Source organism: Postia placenta (genome assembly GCF_002117355.1).
Source record: "Postia placenta MAD-698-R-SB12 unplaced genomic scaffold POSPLAscaffold_7, whole genome shotgun sequence".
Classification (NCBI taxonomy): Eukaryota; Fungi; Basidiomycota; class Agaricomycetes; order Polyporales; family Adustoporiaceae; genus Rhodonia; species Rhodonia placenta.
The window spans coordinates 158,475-175,989 of record NW_020169838.1 but is presented as its reverse complement, the minus strand read 5'-3'; the positions used below and the strand labels follow the sequence as shown (position 1 = coordinate 175,989).

The window sequence follows — 17,515 nt, the reverse complement described above, 5'->3', positions numbered from 1 at the left end:
GTTGGCCTTTCCAGGGCGGTGGTCGAGGGCACAGCGGTAGTTGCTGACCTTGAATCGGCAATGTCCTGTCGGCATCGCGCGGTTCGCGGATGAGAAGCGTAATCCTGCACAGATAAGGACAATGCTCTTGGTAGGCATCTGACCGTGATATGCTTCCGAAAATGTTGAATGCCCGTATTCGCAGCACACGCCATGGTCCGTCCCTCTCGCCGACGAGTAACCATTGTTTATTTGAACCACTACATAATTCACCGTAGCAGACTACAGGTCTTGTCTGACGAATGGTGTTCTGTAAATCCACGACGGCACCCCCAGCGAATCGCTCTCAAGAGATCCAGGGCACTATGGCCTGGCGGATACACCCGGAGCCAGCGTCAGGAAGTCGGTAAGCCGCGTGGACTATGCACGTCCATTGTTCGTGCATCATCGGAGTTGGAACTGACGGCCCACGCTTCCACGGCAGGATTCCTTGTTCTCGAGCCGCAAACCTCTCAGCAGCGTATGATTACAAGTCCAAGGTTCGTAAATAGTATCTGAACAGTTCTACTGGCGCTGCTTGACAGAGCGACGAGCGAGAAGCGGCGGCGGACTCGCATAATCATGGTTGATGACGATCCTGATATCCCAATATATCGATTTCATTGTTCCCAAAAGGGCCGGCCGTGGGACCAGTGTCTTCACTCGCAGATTCGTACGTAGCACCATCGGCTTGTAATATCTACCTGCGCTCTCCACATACAGCCGTTTTTCCACCCTGAGGCTCTAGATGCTGGCATCGGACACGCTTGCCTGAACAATCGACTATCGGCTGATATTCACAGTCTACCTGAGGGTCTCTGGTACTTATATCCACGTGTATCTCAGGATGAGGGATGTAAGATCGAAAAGATGTTTCATGCCAATGGTTCAATTTCGTCCAACCATTATATTATTAGCCTATATTCTTCGCAAAGTGTCACATCGGACATGATTCTTACAGTGTGAACAAATGGCTCAGATCATCGCTTATACAGACTTACATGTAGAGCATGTAGTGAACATCCACTACGTGTTTCACATCTAAGTCTCATTCTACTATAAACACGAAAGTATCGCAAAACATCAGGCTGGATGTGACAGTACTCGTGGCTTGCGATCCAGGTCGTCAGACATCGATACAGCATTAGGATGTCGACGTACTGGTCGTGGGATATCCAGATGACGTACAGTGCCCATGTATTCCGGCTCTGCGTGTTGCTCCGGGTCGATTTCTTCAAGATGTAATTGCGTGCCTAAGCTGGTCTCGCAAATTTGTGTTGAGACAATCTAGGCACATTATTATGACCATTGTTACTGGACGTCTGCGACGCATGATGCACTACATTGGGTTTTAGGGAATCAACTAGTGGGACTCTGCGAAACAACCGTGCAAAAGCTGGAGAGCTGCTGACACATCAGATCAATGATCGAGATAAGGTTTTTAGCATTAGCCCATGCAGCATGTCTATTCCCGATCTATGGATACTTACTTTTTATTCACTCATGTATCATTTGGTCAAACTAATCTCATGCATCGGCTATGTAGTCTGAAACAGTGGTGTGCGGTCAATGACCGTGGTCAATGGTCATAGTCATTGATCGTTGACTTGCAATTGACCGTCAATGACCCTGGGACAGTCATGACTCCGAGGTAAGCCCAGGGTCCTCGGGCACAGTGGTGGTCGAGGTCACACTTCCTTTTGTGGTATTGTCGGAAGATCGTTATGCTGCATGCCTGGTGCCCATGCCTCATGATACTTAAGCTTTCATTTAGTACAGGCAGTGAGCTCATGGATCTCATATTCTGTCTGCCTCGCACAATGCTCATGTGCCAAGAAATGTCGCCCCTAGCCTAGCTACCTTGTGTATTTATAGTTGTTTCAATGAATCTATACACCACATTTGCCTTAATCCCCCCTTGCTGCCCCAATGTCGCGCTCCTCAGCGAATCGCAAATGGTATCGCGCATTCTTTTATGGACCACCCATTACTACAGCAGAAAGACCCCACTGCATATAATAACAACAATGTCGCCAACAAGGCGAAGGTATGGTGCAAACTGTGCTATGCTATTCGAGTAGAAGAAGAGAAAAGGCTCGACACACAGCAGGTTGCCTTTGGCGTACGGGCAGCACTACGGGATGAGCCATTGATTGTCAACATGTGTACATCTGATTAACCCAAATTGATGCTCTGAAGCATACTAACATAGTTCTAGTATGGGCTCATGATGCCAACGACCCGAACCGAGGATGGCTACGCGCTGCAACACACACATTGCTCAACCACCTACGCAACTGCTTATTACAGCCAAGGGAGATCTCTGCACGAGCTGCTCAAGAACTTCCTCCAGCGGGACCTCAGGCACGAATCACAGCTCCCGCAATGACTTATTCGTATAGCACACCACAACCTAGTCATAGCACGATGGAGTGGGGTCCACAATTTTCCGATTTTGTGGGCCATCAGGTATGTCTTGTAGTCAATTACATACCAATACTTGCACTAATGCCATTCACTATGCTGCTTCTGACTTAGGTGGCAGGTCCTTCAACTCTTCTGAGTTTGCTCGCTAGCCAGCCAAGGTCTATTCCTCCATCACCTCTTAACATCCCCATAAAGCATCCCTTTCATCCATCCCCTTCTCCATCAGACTCGCCAAGTCTTGCTTCATATGCAACAAATGAATTTGGCAAGCATCCATGACACTCACAATCCCGTCGTTCAGCCTTGCAAACATATCTATCACCGGAGACAATGTGGGATGATAGCAAACAGAAGCAGCTTGAGGATCGCCTTATTCGCCTTACAGCTTCTGCGGGACTACCACTCACTTGGGTGGAAAACCCGGAGTTCCTTGCCTTCCTTGACAAGTTCATACCAGGGGCAAAGGCTCCGTCACGAAAGGTTCTCACACAGCGCCTACTTCCCCAGACACTCTCAGTCCTTCGTGCACAGGCCAAGAAGAGCGCAGATGGGCATGCTGCCACAGTTCAATGTGATGGCTGGACAGCTGAGAACTTCCATCACTTCATTGCTTTCATGATCACAGCAGATCGAAAAGTGAGTTCAATATAAGAATCTTCAAATGTGTACTTACCATATATAGGTGCATACTGTTCGGGTGCACGATGCATCAAATGAGAGAAAAACAGCCGAAAGTTTGCTGCGCTTGATGGAGGACGTCATTCAAGAACTTGAAACCAAATGGCACGTGGAGGTTGTTGCTTTTACAACAGATGCGTCGGGTGAGTCCCGCAAAGCTCGCGCAATGCTGGTCGCAAGATACCCGAAGCTTGTCACTCCGGATTGCTATGGCCACCAGGTAAGTCATATTTTTACTACATAGGCATTGCTAGAATAATGTAAACTAGATCAATCTTTGTGTCGGAGATTACATAAGAGTAGAAGTCTCCACATTTCTCTGCTATGCAGAAAAAGCGTGCGAGCTCATCACCTGGTTACAAAGCAAAACATATGTTCTTGCTTTAATGCAAGATGAAATGGTTGCTGCAGGTAAACAACCACTGACAGTGATCCGTGCTGTTTTCAGTCGCTGGACGGCACACTACCTTGCCTTCTGCCGGCTCCTGCAACTTCAACCGACACTCGATCTTCTCGAAAGGCGAGATCAACAACGTAACGAGAGGGATCAGCAACTTGTACCATATTCAGCAACTGTTCAGGCAAGGAATACAGCCTGCAAGCACATCAAAACGATCTCAAGTCCTATTTTCTGGCAATCTTTAGCACGGTATAGTATTGTATTCCCTTGTACAATATGAATAACATACTCAAACCATATCAAACAGTATTAAAAATCACCTCGAGCCTCTTGCAGTTGCTGCGAACATCACACAAACTGTTGCGACTTAGGGTCAAGCGACAGGGGAAAACCTAAAGCTGGGGGCGTTCGACTTGTCTTACTGAAGCGATGGTGAGCGAGGCTCAAACCTAAGGCTAGGGACAAGATAATATATTAGTGAGGTAAGAAAAGAAATACAAAGGATGCTTACTGACCTAGGGACAAGAGGTCGAAACTGAGGTCCCTAGGGCAGCAGAGGCCGGCTTATATACAGGGGGAGATGAGGGCAGGCTGTGCGCACTGGTCCGTGCACAGCTGGTCCGTGCACGGCATGCTGACGCAGCCCCGGGGGCCGGTGAGTCAGAGAGGCTGTGTCAGCGGAGCCCGAGCTGTGCCGCGCACTGCCGCCCCATCTAATCTAATCGTACAGTAGATAAGGACTTGTTCGTTCGAGCGTATAGTGCAGAGGTCGCGGGTTCGAGCCCACGAAAGGGAAAAATTAAAAAACGGCTAGACGCCGTACCAACTCGTGACATTACCCCCCCCTCAACGGCGCATGACCTCATGCGAGGCGCCCTTGCCCATCTCCCATCCGGAGCGGCAGCGTGCTTCAGTCAGCGGCGAAGGCATTGGCTGAAAGTTGAGACCACCAAATGTAGCGGCATTGAGGCGGCGAGGGGTGTTCGGATTCTTCCGGTGGAAGTCGGCTATGAGGGCCGGCGCATTGGCAACGTTGCGCGCCGGTTCCCATGACGTGTGTGAGTCGTCATAACCCTTCCACTTGACGAGGTACTGTAGCTGACGCCGGAAGATCCTCGAATCTTTGATCCGCTCAACCTCATACTCTTCATTGCCCTTGACCTCAATGGCAGGCGGCTCCTCCGGCTTTCGGCCTGGGATCTCGCTACGTGCATACTTGCTAAGCAAGGAGACATGGAACACCGGGTGCACAGGCACTGACTTCGGCAGGATTAATTCATAATTCAAGTCTCCGAGCTTTCGCCGCACGGCATATGGTCCGAGGCGCTTGGGACTGAGCTTCTTGCTCGGCTGTTTCAGCTTAAGGTTCCGAGCGTCAAGCCAGACCTTGTCCCCCGGCGCGAAGACCGGTGCCTTCTGCACGTGTTTGTCGTAGTACACCTTCATGCGCTCGGCTGACAGCTCAAGCGCAGAGCGTGTGTCGTCCCGGATCTCCTTCAGGATCTTGAGCCGATCAGTGGCCGCAGGCATCGCAGACATCGGGTTGATCCGCACTTGGATCTCAGGATGGTACCCCTGATGCAGGAAGAAGGGGGAGTGCCCGGTCGCGGAGTGAACTCGGTTGTTCAGTGCAAACTCCGCGAGCGGCAACTGCTTCGCCCAATCATCCTGCCTGTGGCTTGTGAACGCACGCAGGTACTGCTCGATCTCCTGATTCCAGCGCTCAGTCTGGCCATCTGTCTGGGGGTGGAACACTGTAGACAGCGCCGGCTCGATCCCTAGTCCCTTGTACACCGCATGGAGGTATTTCGAAGCGAACTGGGGACCTCGGTCTAATATGACCTTGGCTGGGGCCCCATGATGTTTGAACACATCGCGGATGTACAGGTCTGCCGCACCTTCTGCCGTCAGGGTCTCATGACAGGCCGAGAAGTGGACCTGCTTGGTGAAGCGGTCGGCGGTAACCAGGATCGAGTCGAATCCATCAGACTTCGGCAAACCGACGATCATATCGGTGGTGATGATCTGCCACGGGCGCTCGGGGATCTCGTTAGGCTTCAGCGGACCCTGGGGCTTAGCAGGGAATGTCTTTGTACGGTTGCACACGTCACAGGTGCTTACGTACTCATTGACGAATTTGGACATTCCTGGCCACCAGTAGTTTCGCGATACGAGCTCGAGGGTTTTGGCACGACCACCATGACCGGCAATCGGCGAGTCGTGGTGGATTTTGACAATGTCCCGCCGGAGCTCCGCGTTCTTTGGGACATAGACCATCCTGCGGAACAGCAGAAGCCCCTGCTCAGCATTCCACTCCTCAAAGCCTTTCTGCAGCCTAGGCGGTCCGAGGTTCTGCACCTTTTCAAGTGCCTCGGCCACAACCCGATCCTTATCCGAACACTCCCTGATGCGCTTCAGAAGCGACTGATCAGCCGTCACCGAGGCATGACCGCGCCTAGTGGAGGCGATGCGGAATCTCTCCGGTTTGAGAACCACCTGATCGGTGTTATCGTCCTCATCGCCGACCTGATGATCTGATCGGCGTGACAGGGCATCAGCCTTTCCATTCGATGTTCCAGCCTTATGCGTGATGCGGAAGTCGAAGCGAGCCAGGAACAGTGACCATCGCGCTTGACGACGCGTGAGGTGCTGTGATGTGCGCCAGTACTCGAGGTTCTTGTGATCGGTTACAATCTCGAACTGGTTGGGTAATCCCTCGAGGTAGTGGCGCCAATCTTCCAATGCCTCGATGATCGCAAGCATCTCCTTATCGTAGATCTCGTAGTTACGCTGGGCAGGGTCCATAGCGTGAGACCGGAAGGCGATAGGATGCCATTTGCCGTTGTCCTGCTTCTGCATCAATACGCCGCCAGTGGTGTAGCCTGAGGCGTCAACCTCAATGCACGTTTCTCGATTTGGGTCATACAGCGCCAAGACCGGGGTTGTGGCAAAGAGCCACTTGAGCTCATCGAAGGCATGCTGCTCTTCCTCGCCCCAATGCCATGGATTGTTCCCTGTGAGTCGGTCGAGTGGTCTCGAGATCTTGGCGAAGTCCTTAATGAAGCGGCGGTAGAAATTGGAAAACCCCCGGAACTTCTGAACATCCTTTTTGTTCCGGGGTACTGGCCACTCATTAATTCCTTTCAGCTTCGCGGGATCCATCGCTACCTCATCGCCACCGAACACATAGCCGACATAGTCGACTTTGGAAACATCCCATTCACACTTTTCAGGCTTCAGGAACAGATCGTTGTCCTGCAGGCGTTGGAGGACCTCGTGCGTAACCTTCTCATGCTCCTCTTTGTGGGTAGAGAAGATGAGTATATCGTCCAGGTACACGAGGATTTTGCCACCGACAATGAGATCGTGGAAGATCTCGTTCATCATCGCCTGGAAAGTTGCGGGGGAGTTGGTGAGGCCGAAGAACATCACCAGGGGTTCGTACAGACCCCGGTTAGTTACGAAGGCCGCCTTCCATTCATCACCGGCTTTGATCCGGACGTTGTTGTACCCCCATCGGACGTCGAACTTCGTGAACAGTGTAGCGCTGCGGAGTTTGTCTACCATTTCGGCGATCAGCGGCAAGGGGTAGCGATTTTTAACCGTGATTGCGTTCAACTGATGGTAGTCCTGCACGGGTCGAAGCGTCCCTTCCTTCTTTTTGATGAAGAAGAAGGGGGACGAGATAGGTGACTTCGATTCCCATATGTAACCCTTCGCTAGTTGTTCCTTTAGGAACTTGTCAAGCTCCTCTTGCTCATTGTTCGACAGGGGGTACACTTTCGAATGGAATGTCGAGTAACCGGGCACAAGTTCGATCGCGTGATCATAAGGCTTCCTTTTGGGTAGCCGTTCTGATGCTTCCTTGGAGAAGACATTCAGGAACTCGTGGTACTGTTTAGGTACCGACTCCTCGGCGGTCTTAACGACCTTCTTCTTGATCTCTTCTTCAGCGAACAGCTGGGAGTACGTATGCCCGGCTGCGACGAACAGCTGAGGGGCACCAGGAAGCGTAATACCTTGCTCCCAGGCCTCGATCAAGTCGGCTTCATTCCACTTGACTTCTACCGGATCTTCTTCGGGTTCGAAGTCCGGCAGCACCTTACTCCGGCAGGTGCCTATAACCGACCGTCTGGACTTCGGCGAACGCCTGCGTGCCGTGGGCCTGACCCCCGTATCACACGCAGTCGCTGCTTGCTCCATCCGGCCAGTCCTCCTGGCACTGCACGTTTCAGGGCATCGGGATAACTTTAGGGAGCCTTCCTCCCAGTTGATTTCGGGGTTGTGCTCGCGTAGCCAATCTAACCCAACAATCACATCCTCCGGACCAATGTCCGTGACCGTAAACACCGTCTTCTCGACGTGCTCTCCTATCTGCATCTGTAACACGGCTACTTCCGAGATGCTTCCGTCCTTATTTAGGGTGCCGTCGATATTATAGAGCGGAATAGGCTCCTTTAGCCTCCGCGTCTGCACCTTATTCTCTATGATGAATCGTTTGTTGATAAATTTCGTGGTGGCTCCGCTGTCCACCATGGCGATTATGTCTTTGTGCCGTCTCTTCCCTTGGAGTCTGACTGGAATGTGAAAATGTTGGGACCCCTGGTCCAACTCATACACCATTGCAGTCGACAATACATCATACTTGTTACAGGATATATGCGGCCCGACGCGTGCGGCACGAAGCGCGGACCGGATCAAAAACCCTCCTCCTTCATCGCCCGATAGTGCTCGAGCTCTTCGCGCATCGACTTCATCTGTGCTACCAAGTCCGCCAGCTTGGAACCTTCCGATTTCGCTGAAGCGGCACTTGTACTCGCTGAGGATGAAGCGACGGGGGCGCTTGTCGCAACCTGGGTGGAACCTGAGGCAACCGTAGCCCGCGTGTCAGTGCGTTTCGTGTAAGGTTTGTCCTTACAATTGGGGCACTCGAAACGTCGGTACCCTTGCTTCCCACAGCCATAACAATTGCCGGGGAAGTTGCCTTTTACGACGGCCGCATTGATGCTGGCCGAAGCTTCGTGCGACTGGGGCGCACCACCACGTGCTCCGCCGCGTCCTCGACCTCGAGCCGAGAAGAAATTGTTCAACTCAGGCCGACGGGCCCGGCTGATGTCGAGGATCTGTTCGACCTCCGTGGCGTGCTTGTCAGCGTCTTCCCACGTGGTGAACATCTCGAGCTCGATTTTGTGGTAGACGCGGGAGGGGATGCCGCTCAGGTACTTGTCGCGTAACTCCAGGTCCCCATACCCGGAGCGGTCCGCCGGACCCTTGAACAGCGCGGAGAACTCCGCCGCAGTGCGTTTTTCGCGGACCGACTTGTCCACGCAGAGTTTGGCCAGCTCTACCTGGGCCGCTGCCTCATCGTCGAGGTTGCCGAAGCGGGCTTTGAAAGTTGTGGCAAAGGTCGCCTCATTTGCGAAGGGGGTCGTCACTCCCTGAACACCGAGTTGCACGGATACGAGTTGGGCGAAGTATGGAGTGGCCCAGGTGCGGGCGTCACCGTCGAGCAGGCTCAGTGCAACCTGCACCTTGAGTTCAATGGTGGTCAACGACGTGTTGACCAGCCAGTAGATGCGCAGCTGCGACAGGAACCTGTCGCACTCGATGACGGTTTTGCCGTCATACCGGAGGGGAAGGAGAAGCTTCAGGGTCTCCTTGTCGGGGGCGGTCGAGGGAGACGACATTATCGGCGCTGGGGGGGACGGAGGACGGCGCAGGGGCGGAGGCGGCTGTGGTGGCCCTCCGCTGGTCGGACTTCGAGGGGAGCGAGTGCGCAAGTGGCCTCGCGGCGGAGACGGCGGTGAAGGCGCGGGAGGAAGCCCGGGGGTGGGGTTACGTACGTCAGGGACTGCTGACGCGGGGGCGAGCGCTGTTGGCGAGGCGGGCCGAGCAGGATCCGTGGGCTCGGGCTCCGAGACTCCTTCTTCACTCGCACTCTCCTCAGGCTCTTGCTCTGGCGCAGGGTCTGGAGGGATATCTCCTCGCGCTTGACTTGGACCGGCGACCGGTCGGGGAAGACAGGAGCTGGGAGAGACAGGGCGAGAATGCCGCGAGGCGGATCGAGATGCGAGGGTGCTTCGAGGACCGAGCGGATGTTGCGCCCTTCGGATCACTTTGTAGTGCGAATAGTCCTGGTTGATTGATCGAGGTGTCCGATTTGGGCACGGCTGCTGCTCGCAGGTGAGGATAAGGGCGTCAGGGCCGTCTGGGATGTAGATGTCAACGAGGTCCTGAGAATCGAAGGCGTGGACGAGGCCTTGGCAGGCAGCCACGTTGGATGGGGGGAGGACGAGGAGGTGCGCGTACTACGAAAGGCTGTTGTGAACTAGCTTACACCTATGGCGCCCAAGATGACACTGAGATTCGCAGTTCACGTAGGGCCCAATACTGCTTTTGGCTAGTATGCAGCAGGAACCAAAGCTATGCGTCCGTGAGGACAAGTACCGCCCACTGAAGTGCAGGTACTGAAGAGTTCGTCTCTCAAGTGTTGGCGATGTATTGTAGGCTATCTACGTATCGTAGGGTACAGTAAGGGTGCACACCACCCGACCTATGGGAGAGGGAAGTGAGTGTGTTTGTTTTGGAACGCCGGCAGTGTTGGGGAGTTTCGACCTAATGTCGCGACTTAGGGTCAAGCGACAGGGGAAAACCTAAAGCTGGGGGTGTTCGACTTGTCTTACCGAAGCGATGGTGAGCGAGGCTCAAACCTAAGGCTAGGGACAAGTAAATGTATTAGTTAGTGAGGTAAGAAAGAAATACAAGGGAGGGCTTACTGACCTAGGGACAAGAGGTCAAAACTGAGGTCCCTAGGGCAGCAGAGGCCGGCTTATATACAGGGGAAGTTTAGGGCAGGCTGTGCGCACTGGTCCGTGCACAGCTGGTCCGTGCGCAGCATGCTGACGCGGCCCCGGGGGCTGGTGAGTCAGAGAGGCTGTGTCAGCGGAGCCCGAGCTGTGCCGCGCACTGCCGCTGATAGGCGCCAAGCCCCTCTGGGCCCCGATACACCTCTTTTCGGCAGTCGCATCCTGCCCGGCACTTCGACTCAGTCACCCAACACTTTGATTTCGCCTTCGACGCTCTTCAACATCTTCGACGGTGCGCGACGCTTACTCGAAGCTCAGCACGGTCGTTCCGATGCCTCGCGCGTAGATCTCGGGACATCTCCCGCATTCGGCGGACAATAGGGCCACTTGATGCCGCTCGTCCAAGCGCGCGCATCGCTCCGTGCCACACCGACGTAGCCGGTCTTTCCCGATTAGGTATCAAACCTCGCGGCATGCCTTCAACGACGGATACCGGTCCGAAGTGTCCATATGTTTCTCTTCATCTCCGCGTTCGGCATGACGTCACTCTACCGATGGACTTGATACGTGCCACTCGGTGAGGCAGCTTCGTGCGGGACAATGCAAAGCCCCTTGTACTAGTGTGCCACTCTCGATAGTCGTAGCGTCCTATGCGTAGTATAAAACTTGTCGTACTTCTCTCCAAAAATACAAGATCCGGTCCCCCCCTCGAGTTCAGAGCTCATAAGTCGAGTTCACCCTGCGTCTAAGCCCTCAACTGCGTCACTTCGTTCCTCGCTGCGTAACCTCGAAACCTCGTCTACTGCGTTTACTCGTCGATACCGTCTCGACGAACCTTTCGACTTCAGCTATTGTCGAAGAACTGCGTTGCACCTCAAACCGCGTCCTAGCTAAGTCCACCCTATCGAATCGTGTCTCTTCCCTCTACGATACATCGAAGAGCTCTGCCGAGCTTCGATCGTCTCCACTAACCACCCACAGCCTCCGAGTAGCTTCGACGACGTGTCGAGCCACCTCGTACCTTCCCTAGCGTTCGTAGCCTTTTCCGAGGGCGTTTCTCGTGTTCACTCGAACCGCGGGACACCTTGCTGCTAACTCCCCTCTCACTAAGATAATAACCCGCCTCTAGTCCACCTAGGTCGTACCCAGGTTAGGGGTTAGGGTTTCGTAGATCGCATCACCACCCCATCTAATCTAATCGTACAGTAGATAGCGACGCGTCCATATCAGGTATGTAGTACAGAGGTCGCGGGTTCAAGCCCGCGAAAAGGAAAAAATTAAAAAACGGCTAGACACCGTACCAACTCGTGACACAAACAGCATTCTGTCGTCTCGACGAGGTATTGCTGACATTTGGCTCTTTAACAATGAGATACAAGGTGCTCCCTGATGCGAGCTCTCCGGAAATCTGTGCAATACTCAATAGTATTGAGAAGCGCTGGAGCAAGGCTGATCAGAAGGTTTTCATCGCTGCCGTAATCCTTAATCCATTCTTGAAAACAACCCCTTTCCATCACCAGAGATTCACCACAGTCGCTGGTATTCACATGCTTTTTTCACGACTGTGGACTCGTTTCTTTTCCACTACTGCCCCAATCTTGCTATTGACCAACATTCAAGACTACCTCAACAATAAAGGGGACTTCGACGATCTGGAATCCTTTTGTGATACAGTTGAACTGCATGCGCATTCTCAGGTATGAAGTTGATATGTTTCACTTCTAAATGAATGCTACTCATTAACCATCCTTCAGAATCAGAGCCCCGATCCACTTTCCGTTTATCAAGGCATGTCGCACACCAATGATCCAAATCCCCCACCAGTGCATGTTCTTGCAAGGCGCATACTGTCTATCTGCGCAAACTCCGCCTCATGTGAACGCCTATTCAGCATTTTTGGCACAATCCTCACCAAGCTTCGTAATCGCATGCGTACCGAGACTCTCATATCGCTTGCAGAGCTCAAGATGCACATCCGAGACGAACATCGTGCCCAGAATGCTAAGGCATGTCTGAAGAGGAAGTTTGGACGCGAGGGACCCAACCCAGTTACTGAGCAGCCCATGAATTCAGCGACATCTTTCCAGGCGATCAGCGACATTGCTTCAGTAGATGCACACACACCTGCAGATCCCGATGATAACGCGACGACAAATCACACTGTTGCAGCAGACCTCCGTGAGATGGCGCACTCGTTCACGCAAATGGTCAGTAACGACGAGGATGCAGAGCCGGTGCGATTTCCAAGTAAAATCTCAATCAGTATCATAGAGCTTTTCGACTTCACAATGAGTAGCTGGGTGGAAAGGTATGAGAGGAATGCACACCGTAGTCTCGAAGATGAGCTTGAGTTCTATGAGCTGATAGACCTGGATGCCGAAGGCGAGGAGGACGACACTAATTTCAGTAGTATAGACGAGACTTTAGATACAATACTTGATACATAACTATATCCCGCGCACTCTGCACTATAGTATCTAACAGCGCTTAATCTTGTCCATAATGTGTGCCGCTATCAGGCCCTCTTACACATGCTTTAACATCATATACAGGCATGTTTATGGCTTATGATTGTGCAGAATTACTAAAATGTATCTATATATCGCGTATTGTCGTCAAACACAGCCCGACGACGGGACACCACTCGAGCGCCAATTGGCGGTGTACAGACACTGCGGTCACTGCCCGTTACCCAAAGTGGCAAAGGCACGAGACCGTGGGTAAAGTCAACGGACCGTGGGTAGAGTCACGGTCATGCAAGTCATTTCCCATCAATAGTCAATGACTATGGCAAGTCATTGACTAGTCATTGACTCGCACATCACTGGTCTGAAAGTACTTAGATGACCTCACCGGTTAGGAAGGAGGCGCTCCGGGGCTCGCCGAGTACCACGTGTTTCGGCAATGTTGTTTCAATATCGGGCAAAGCATTCTTCCCAGTTGACTTCCGGGGTCGCGCAACCTTAATTTCTATCGTCTCACGAACTGTCAAAATGGACGCACGAGAGCCATGCCAGGCAACCATCAGGACTCGGGGCCTGCCGAAAATGACTCCTACGGCCTGGTGAATTACTCAGTGTGTCCTGCACTCTGACATCAGTGTGAGCAACAAGCAGTCGCCGCGATGCAGAACGCGAATGTCTCCGAATCGACACAGGTTAGTGGAGTACGCTACTAGCCGCCCCTTCCGACTAAACACCGTGCAAATTGCCCCACAGTACAGGACGACGCTCCTGGATCTCAACGACGATGTCCTTACGACCATCGTTTCCGATGTCACCACCAAGGACTCCCTGCAGCTCTCTCTCGTTGCGCGACGGGTCCATCTACTCGCGAAACGTCAAGCATTGTCTTCTGTGACGATGAAATCCATGCAAGCCGTCATGCGCATCTGCACCTATATGCTTGACGATGTGGTCGGCCGCTTGCAGTGGATCCGGCGCTTGTCAGTGTCTGTCGGGCTGCCGTACCAAGGAAGCGGCATTTTCACCCAACACAATTGTCCACAGAAGCTGGAGGAAGCATTAAGAGCCTTGGGGCTGCTCACGTCACTCTTCAAGCATGCAAGTGGGCTCCGGCATCTCCACATCTCTCCCCTTGAGGACCTTTTAGTGTTTTATCCACCACTCCTTGACGCTATTTATGCACATACCAACATAGCTGAGCTGGAGCTGCTGCAATGCGACGGATGCGAGGCTCTCAAGCTATTAGATGAGTTGCGGAGCCAACCGCGAAACCTCATGCTGGAGGTACGGACACAGGACGCGGATAAGGACGCAATCATCTCCCGAATTGGGAGGTTCCATGAACTTCGTGCGCTGAGTCTCTATGGTCTATATACACCACACTATCCGGTTCGCATGGACACCGAGCACTTCATGCGCAGCCTGCATCATTCATGGCCTAAAGTTACCGACCTCACCCTGGGACGTTGCGAAATCCATCTTCCTGCGGTCCTCTGCGCCTTCCCCAATCTGCGCACCCTAACATTCACAGAGTGGGGTAGTCCGCACACTGCGGCTCTCGACAGGCCAACATATTCTGTCCCGCTACAAGGGACCTCCGGTCTCGAATACGTCGAGGGGAGCGGACACCTTTTGGAGAATTGGCCCACCGCGCGTCCTGTGTATCACATTCTCATCCAATCCATACTCGCAATTCCAAGTCTGTCGGTGATGGGTGGGCTCACGCGCAGCGGCGATCCTGAAATACCGATCGTGCTGCAGATGGTGCGCAATGCTGAACCGATCGTGTTCACTTTCCGCATCATGGCCTTCGAGTCTTTACTTGATTCGTTCTGGAAGAGCCTTGCGCGCGAGGCGACGAGACTGCGGTGTCTCGAGGTCGAGCTGTGTCTATTCAGAGAAACGAAGGGTCTTACATCGTTGTTCCTGGATTGGATGGTAAGCATTCCGTGGCAATGTGCATACGCCACTGAGAATGCTCATTCTACAGACTAATGTCCCATCAACTCTTTCGCCTATGACGTCGCTGTCGTACCTCGAGATTGCTATCAATGGCGACCTATCGCAATTTATCACATGCGTAGTGAGTGAGGCGGCGGAACCCGTCGACCTCGACAATAGTCAGGAGTACGCAGAACGGCTGGCGTCTCTCGTCATTGCACAGGTTCCCTCTCTTCGCTACATCTCTCTTGGCTTTGGTTCCATGACGTATTCCTTCTCTATCCACACACATCCATTCGCAGGTATGATGTGGATGTGGAAGGTAGAACAAGGTGCGGGCGAACGTACGCTCAGTCCTGTCCCTCAAATCATTGCTCAACGGCTCAGAGTGGTGTTGAAATCGCCCGATTATCACCCTCAACGAGAGAGCGAAGGTGAGCCAACTCTGCCCTTGCGAGCGCATAGTTCTGTTGACATCATCGATGTTCCATACAGTCATGGGATGAGGCTAATCTCACTTAGCGCGTCGATAACCAAAGGAATATAGCATATAGCATGGACATATGACCTATCGTAGGATGAATTGATTAATGCGTTTAGATACTCCATTGCGACTACTCGGGATTCTTAATTGTCTTTGACAATCATATTTCATTCCGCAACACGAGATTCATTTGTCCCGAGGACTTTCTTGCAAGCCAAGCATTTGCGGAAGCATGTACTGATTCCCGATTTATCACATAGTGCTAGGACTGTTAGTACACTGTACGCAGTCGGAACGCATCAGATAGCTCAAGCAATCACGACTCAGAGATGCCAGCGACCTCAAGCTATTGCAAATCTGCGCGATGTTCGATGTCAGGACCGCGCTCAACGACCTTGTGATGAATTGATCTATTCCTAGACCAGGATAACCCTCGGGCAATACTAGGTGGACCTTGACTACCGCGCGTAACTATTCGACTCGGACAGGATTCGGCGTGCTCTGTCGGATGTTGTGAGGCCCCTACATCCGTTCCGATATTGACAGCAATGTAGACAAGTGAATTTCTGTTGGCATTCAGGGACGTTCCTCAACGTTTTGCTTCTATCTGTACGAGGGTTGTGAGTGAATCCGAGGGAGAACTGGTCTGAGACAGGCTTGTTTACTACCGATCCGGCGCATAGCAAACAGTAGGTATGTTCACGTTTCAGTGCCAGTGGTATAATATCGTGCTGTGTCACTTGTCGATGATGTTAATTCACAGAACGCGTTGCCTTTTCGTGCACTCACTGGTGTTCGTATGGTAGAACTCGGATTCGTCCACTACGGGCGCTACACCTGGCACGTCGCAGCAGCAGACACCCATAGCGGCGGGCCGAAAGAGACAGCTTGCTCGTCTCAGACAATTACATCATCGATCTCGACTTGTCTTCATCAATATAGCTCAGGCGCAACGTCAGTATAACCTTGAATCTATGTAAGCCAATGCATTATGTATTCATCAAAGGCGACCCTGTCGTCGTTATATACAATCTGACATTAGTCTTGTTTGATGCGCATTTGTCTTCTTAGGAGGACGTTCAACGTAGTCATCCTCCTCAGGGGGCTCTCGCTTAGCTCCGTGAGTAGCCTGCTTCCGCTGTGATGCTCGTCGAGTCGCCGGGGAACACTGACCAGCAGATTCGGTATGACCATCCGCTGGTGACTGATTTTTGTACTTTGGTTCCTGGCATCGCACTGTGATGCATAGAGTGAGTGAGATAATAGCTTCCCTATATGCGCTGCACGCTCACGTATAGCGGTATTAGGTAAGACAGGCAGGCTGCGGTGGTTGCCTTCACGAGTAGCGATAATAACTGCTGGTTCTTCCTTGTCTCTGGTGTTTGATTTGTTCTGACATATATTGTGTATATCAGGCTAGATGTCGCAGGAGACGTGATGCGTACTCACGAGTGTCGTTGAGGCTGTGCGGGAAGCTTCTTGCAACCCGGCCACGGGAGTATGCCATGTGCATCGCTAGCGTCGATGGCGACATCCATGCCCATGACAGGACTGTCGCAGTCCGACGCATGTGAAGCAGGCGAGTACTGATGCGGCGTCAGAGGTGTGGAGGTACAAGTTCGCTTATGCATCAACGAGGAGAGGATGGAGATAGATGACACACCGATGCGTTGTCCCAGTATGCAATAGACGGGTCGAGGAGCGTGTCCATGGGAGACACGGTGTCCATGGACTCCGCCTCCGCGCACATGCGCTGAGGCGAAGGAGACATGAACGTTGTCGCTATTCAGGTGAGATGGGAGCTTACAATTATGCCCGGCTTCCAGCATGATTCGTCGACGGCAATGCCCACCGGCTGTTCGTCACCGCTGGTAGCCATCAGGCTTGCCAATGGTACGTCCAACTTGTCGAGAAAAGGCTCAATGGAACACATTCTTGATACAGCAGAAGGGCTCTGCTTGAACCTTTGGGCTTTTGAACTTGTAGTCCAACTTAGTACTCAACAGCATGCAGGGCAAAAGGTGTATGAGGAAACAAGGAAAGGGAAAAGGGGTTACTGCCGCAGAACTGGTCCGAGGATGCATGTCTTATATATCCAGCTCAGCTATGTGCAAGAAATAAGCTCCTCTCTATTCTATATTTGGATAATCCAAGGCACAAGGTGCAGCTCATGCAGAAACCGAGATAATCAGAGCCGTCCTTTGTTACCTTTGGACTGTGTTATATTGCCAACCTGTCACCACCTGTAGTATGTACTACGATAACTTCTCAGCTTTACGCAATGATTGACAGTCCG

The 17,515-nt window shown here is 52.5% G+C and overlaps 3 protein-coding genes across 3 annotated transcripts; 2 read left to right on the top strand and 1 right to left on the bottom strand.

Moving 5' to 3' along the window:
• Nucleotides 1-1,993: 1,993 nt before the first annotated feature.
• POSPLADRAFT_1143803 (hypothetical protein) lies at nucleotides 1,994-12,776 on the top strand (the record flags this gene model as incomplete). Its single annotated transcript, XM_024485617.1, has 8 exons — nucleotides 1,994-2,183; nucleotides 2,231-2,487; nucleotides 2,977-3,081; nucleotides 3,128-3,343; nucleotides 3,393-3,772; nucleotides 3,831-3,882; nucleotides 11,622-12,026; nucleotides 12,084-12,776. The coding sequence occupies 8 exons, from the start codon at nucleotides 1,994-1,996 to the stop codon at nucleotides 12,774-12,776; spliced, it is 2,298 nt and encodes a 765-aa protein (XP_024338751.1).
• A 647-nt stretch (nucleotides 12,777-13,423) lies between these two features.
• Nucleotides 13,424-15,282, top strand: POSPLADRAFT_1181200 (hypothetical protein; the record flags this gene model as incomplete). Its single annotated transcript, XM_024488819.1, has 3 exons — nucleotides 13,424-13,486; nucleotides 13,548-14,732; nucleotides 14,785-15,282. Exons 1-3 carry the CDS (start codon nucleotides 13,454-13,456, stop codon nucleotides 15,280-15,282), a joined length of 1,716 nt encoding a protein of 571 aa, XP_024338750.1. The 5' UTR covers nucleotides 13,424-13,453.
• A 636-nt stretch (nucleotides 15,283-15,918) lies between these two features.
• POSPLADRAFT_1046454 (hypothetical protein) lies at nucleotides 15,919-17,152 on the bottom strand (the record flags this gene model as incomplete). Its single annotated transcript, XM_024479035.1, has 8 exons — nucleotides 15,919-15,950; nucleotides 16,009-16,056; nucleotides 16,249-16,357; nucleotides 16,393-16,455; nucleotides 16,512-16,611; nucleotides 16,669-16,805; nucleotides 16,883-16,972; nucleotides 17,027-17,152. The coding sequence occupies 8 exons, from the start codon at nucleotides 17,150-17,152 to the stop codon at nucleotides 15,919-15,921; spliced, it is 705 nt and encodes a 234-aa protein (XP_024338749.1).
• Between the last annotated feature and the right edge of the window lie 363 nt (nucleotides 17,153-17,515).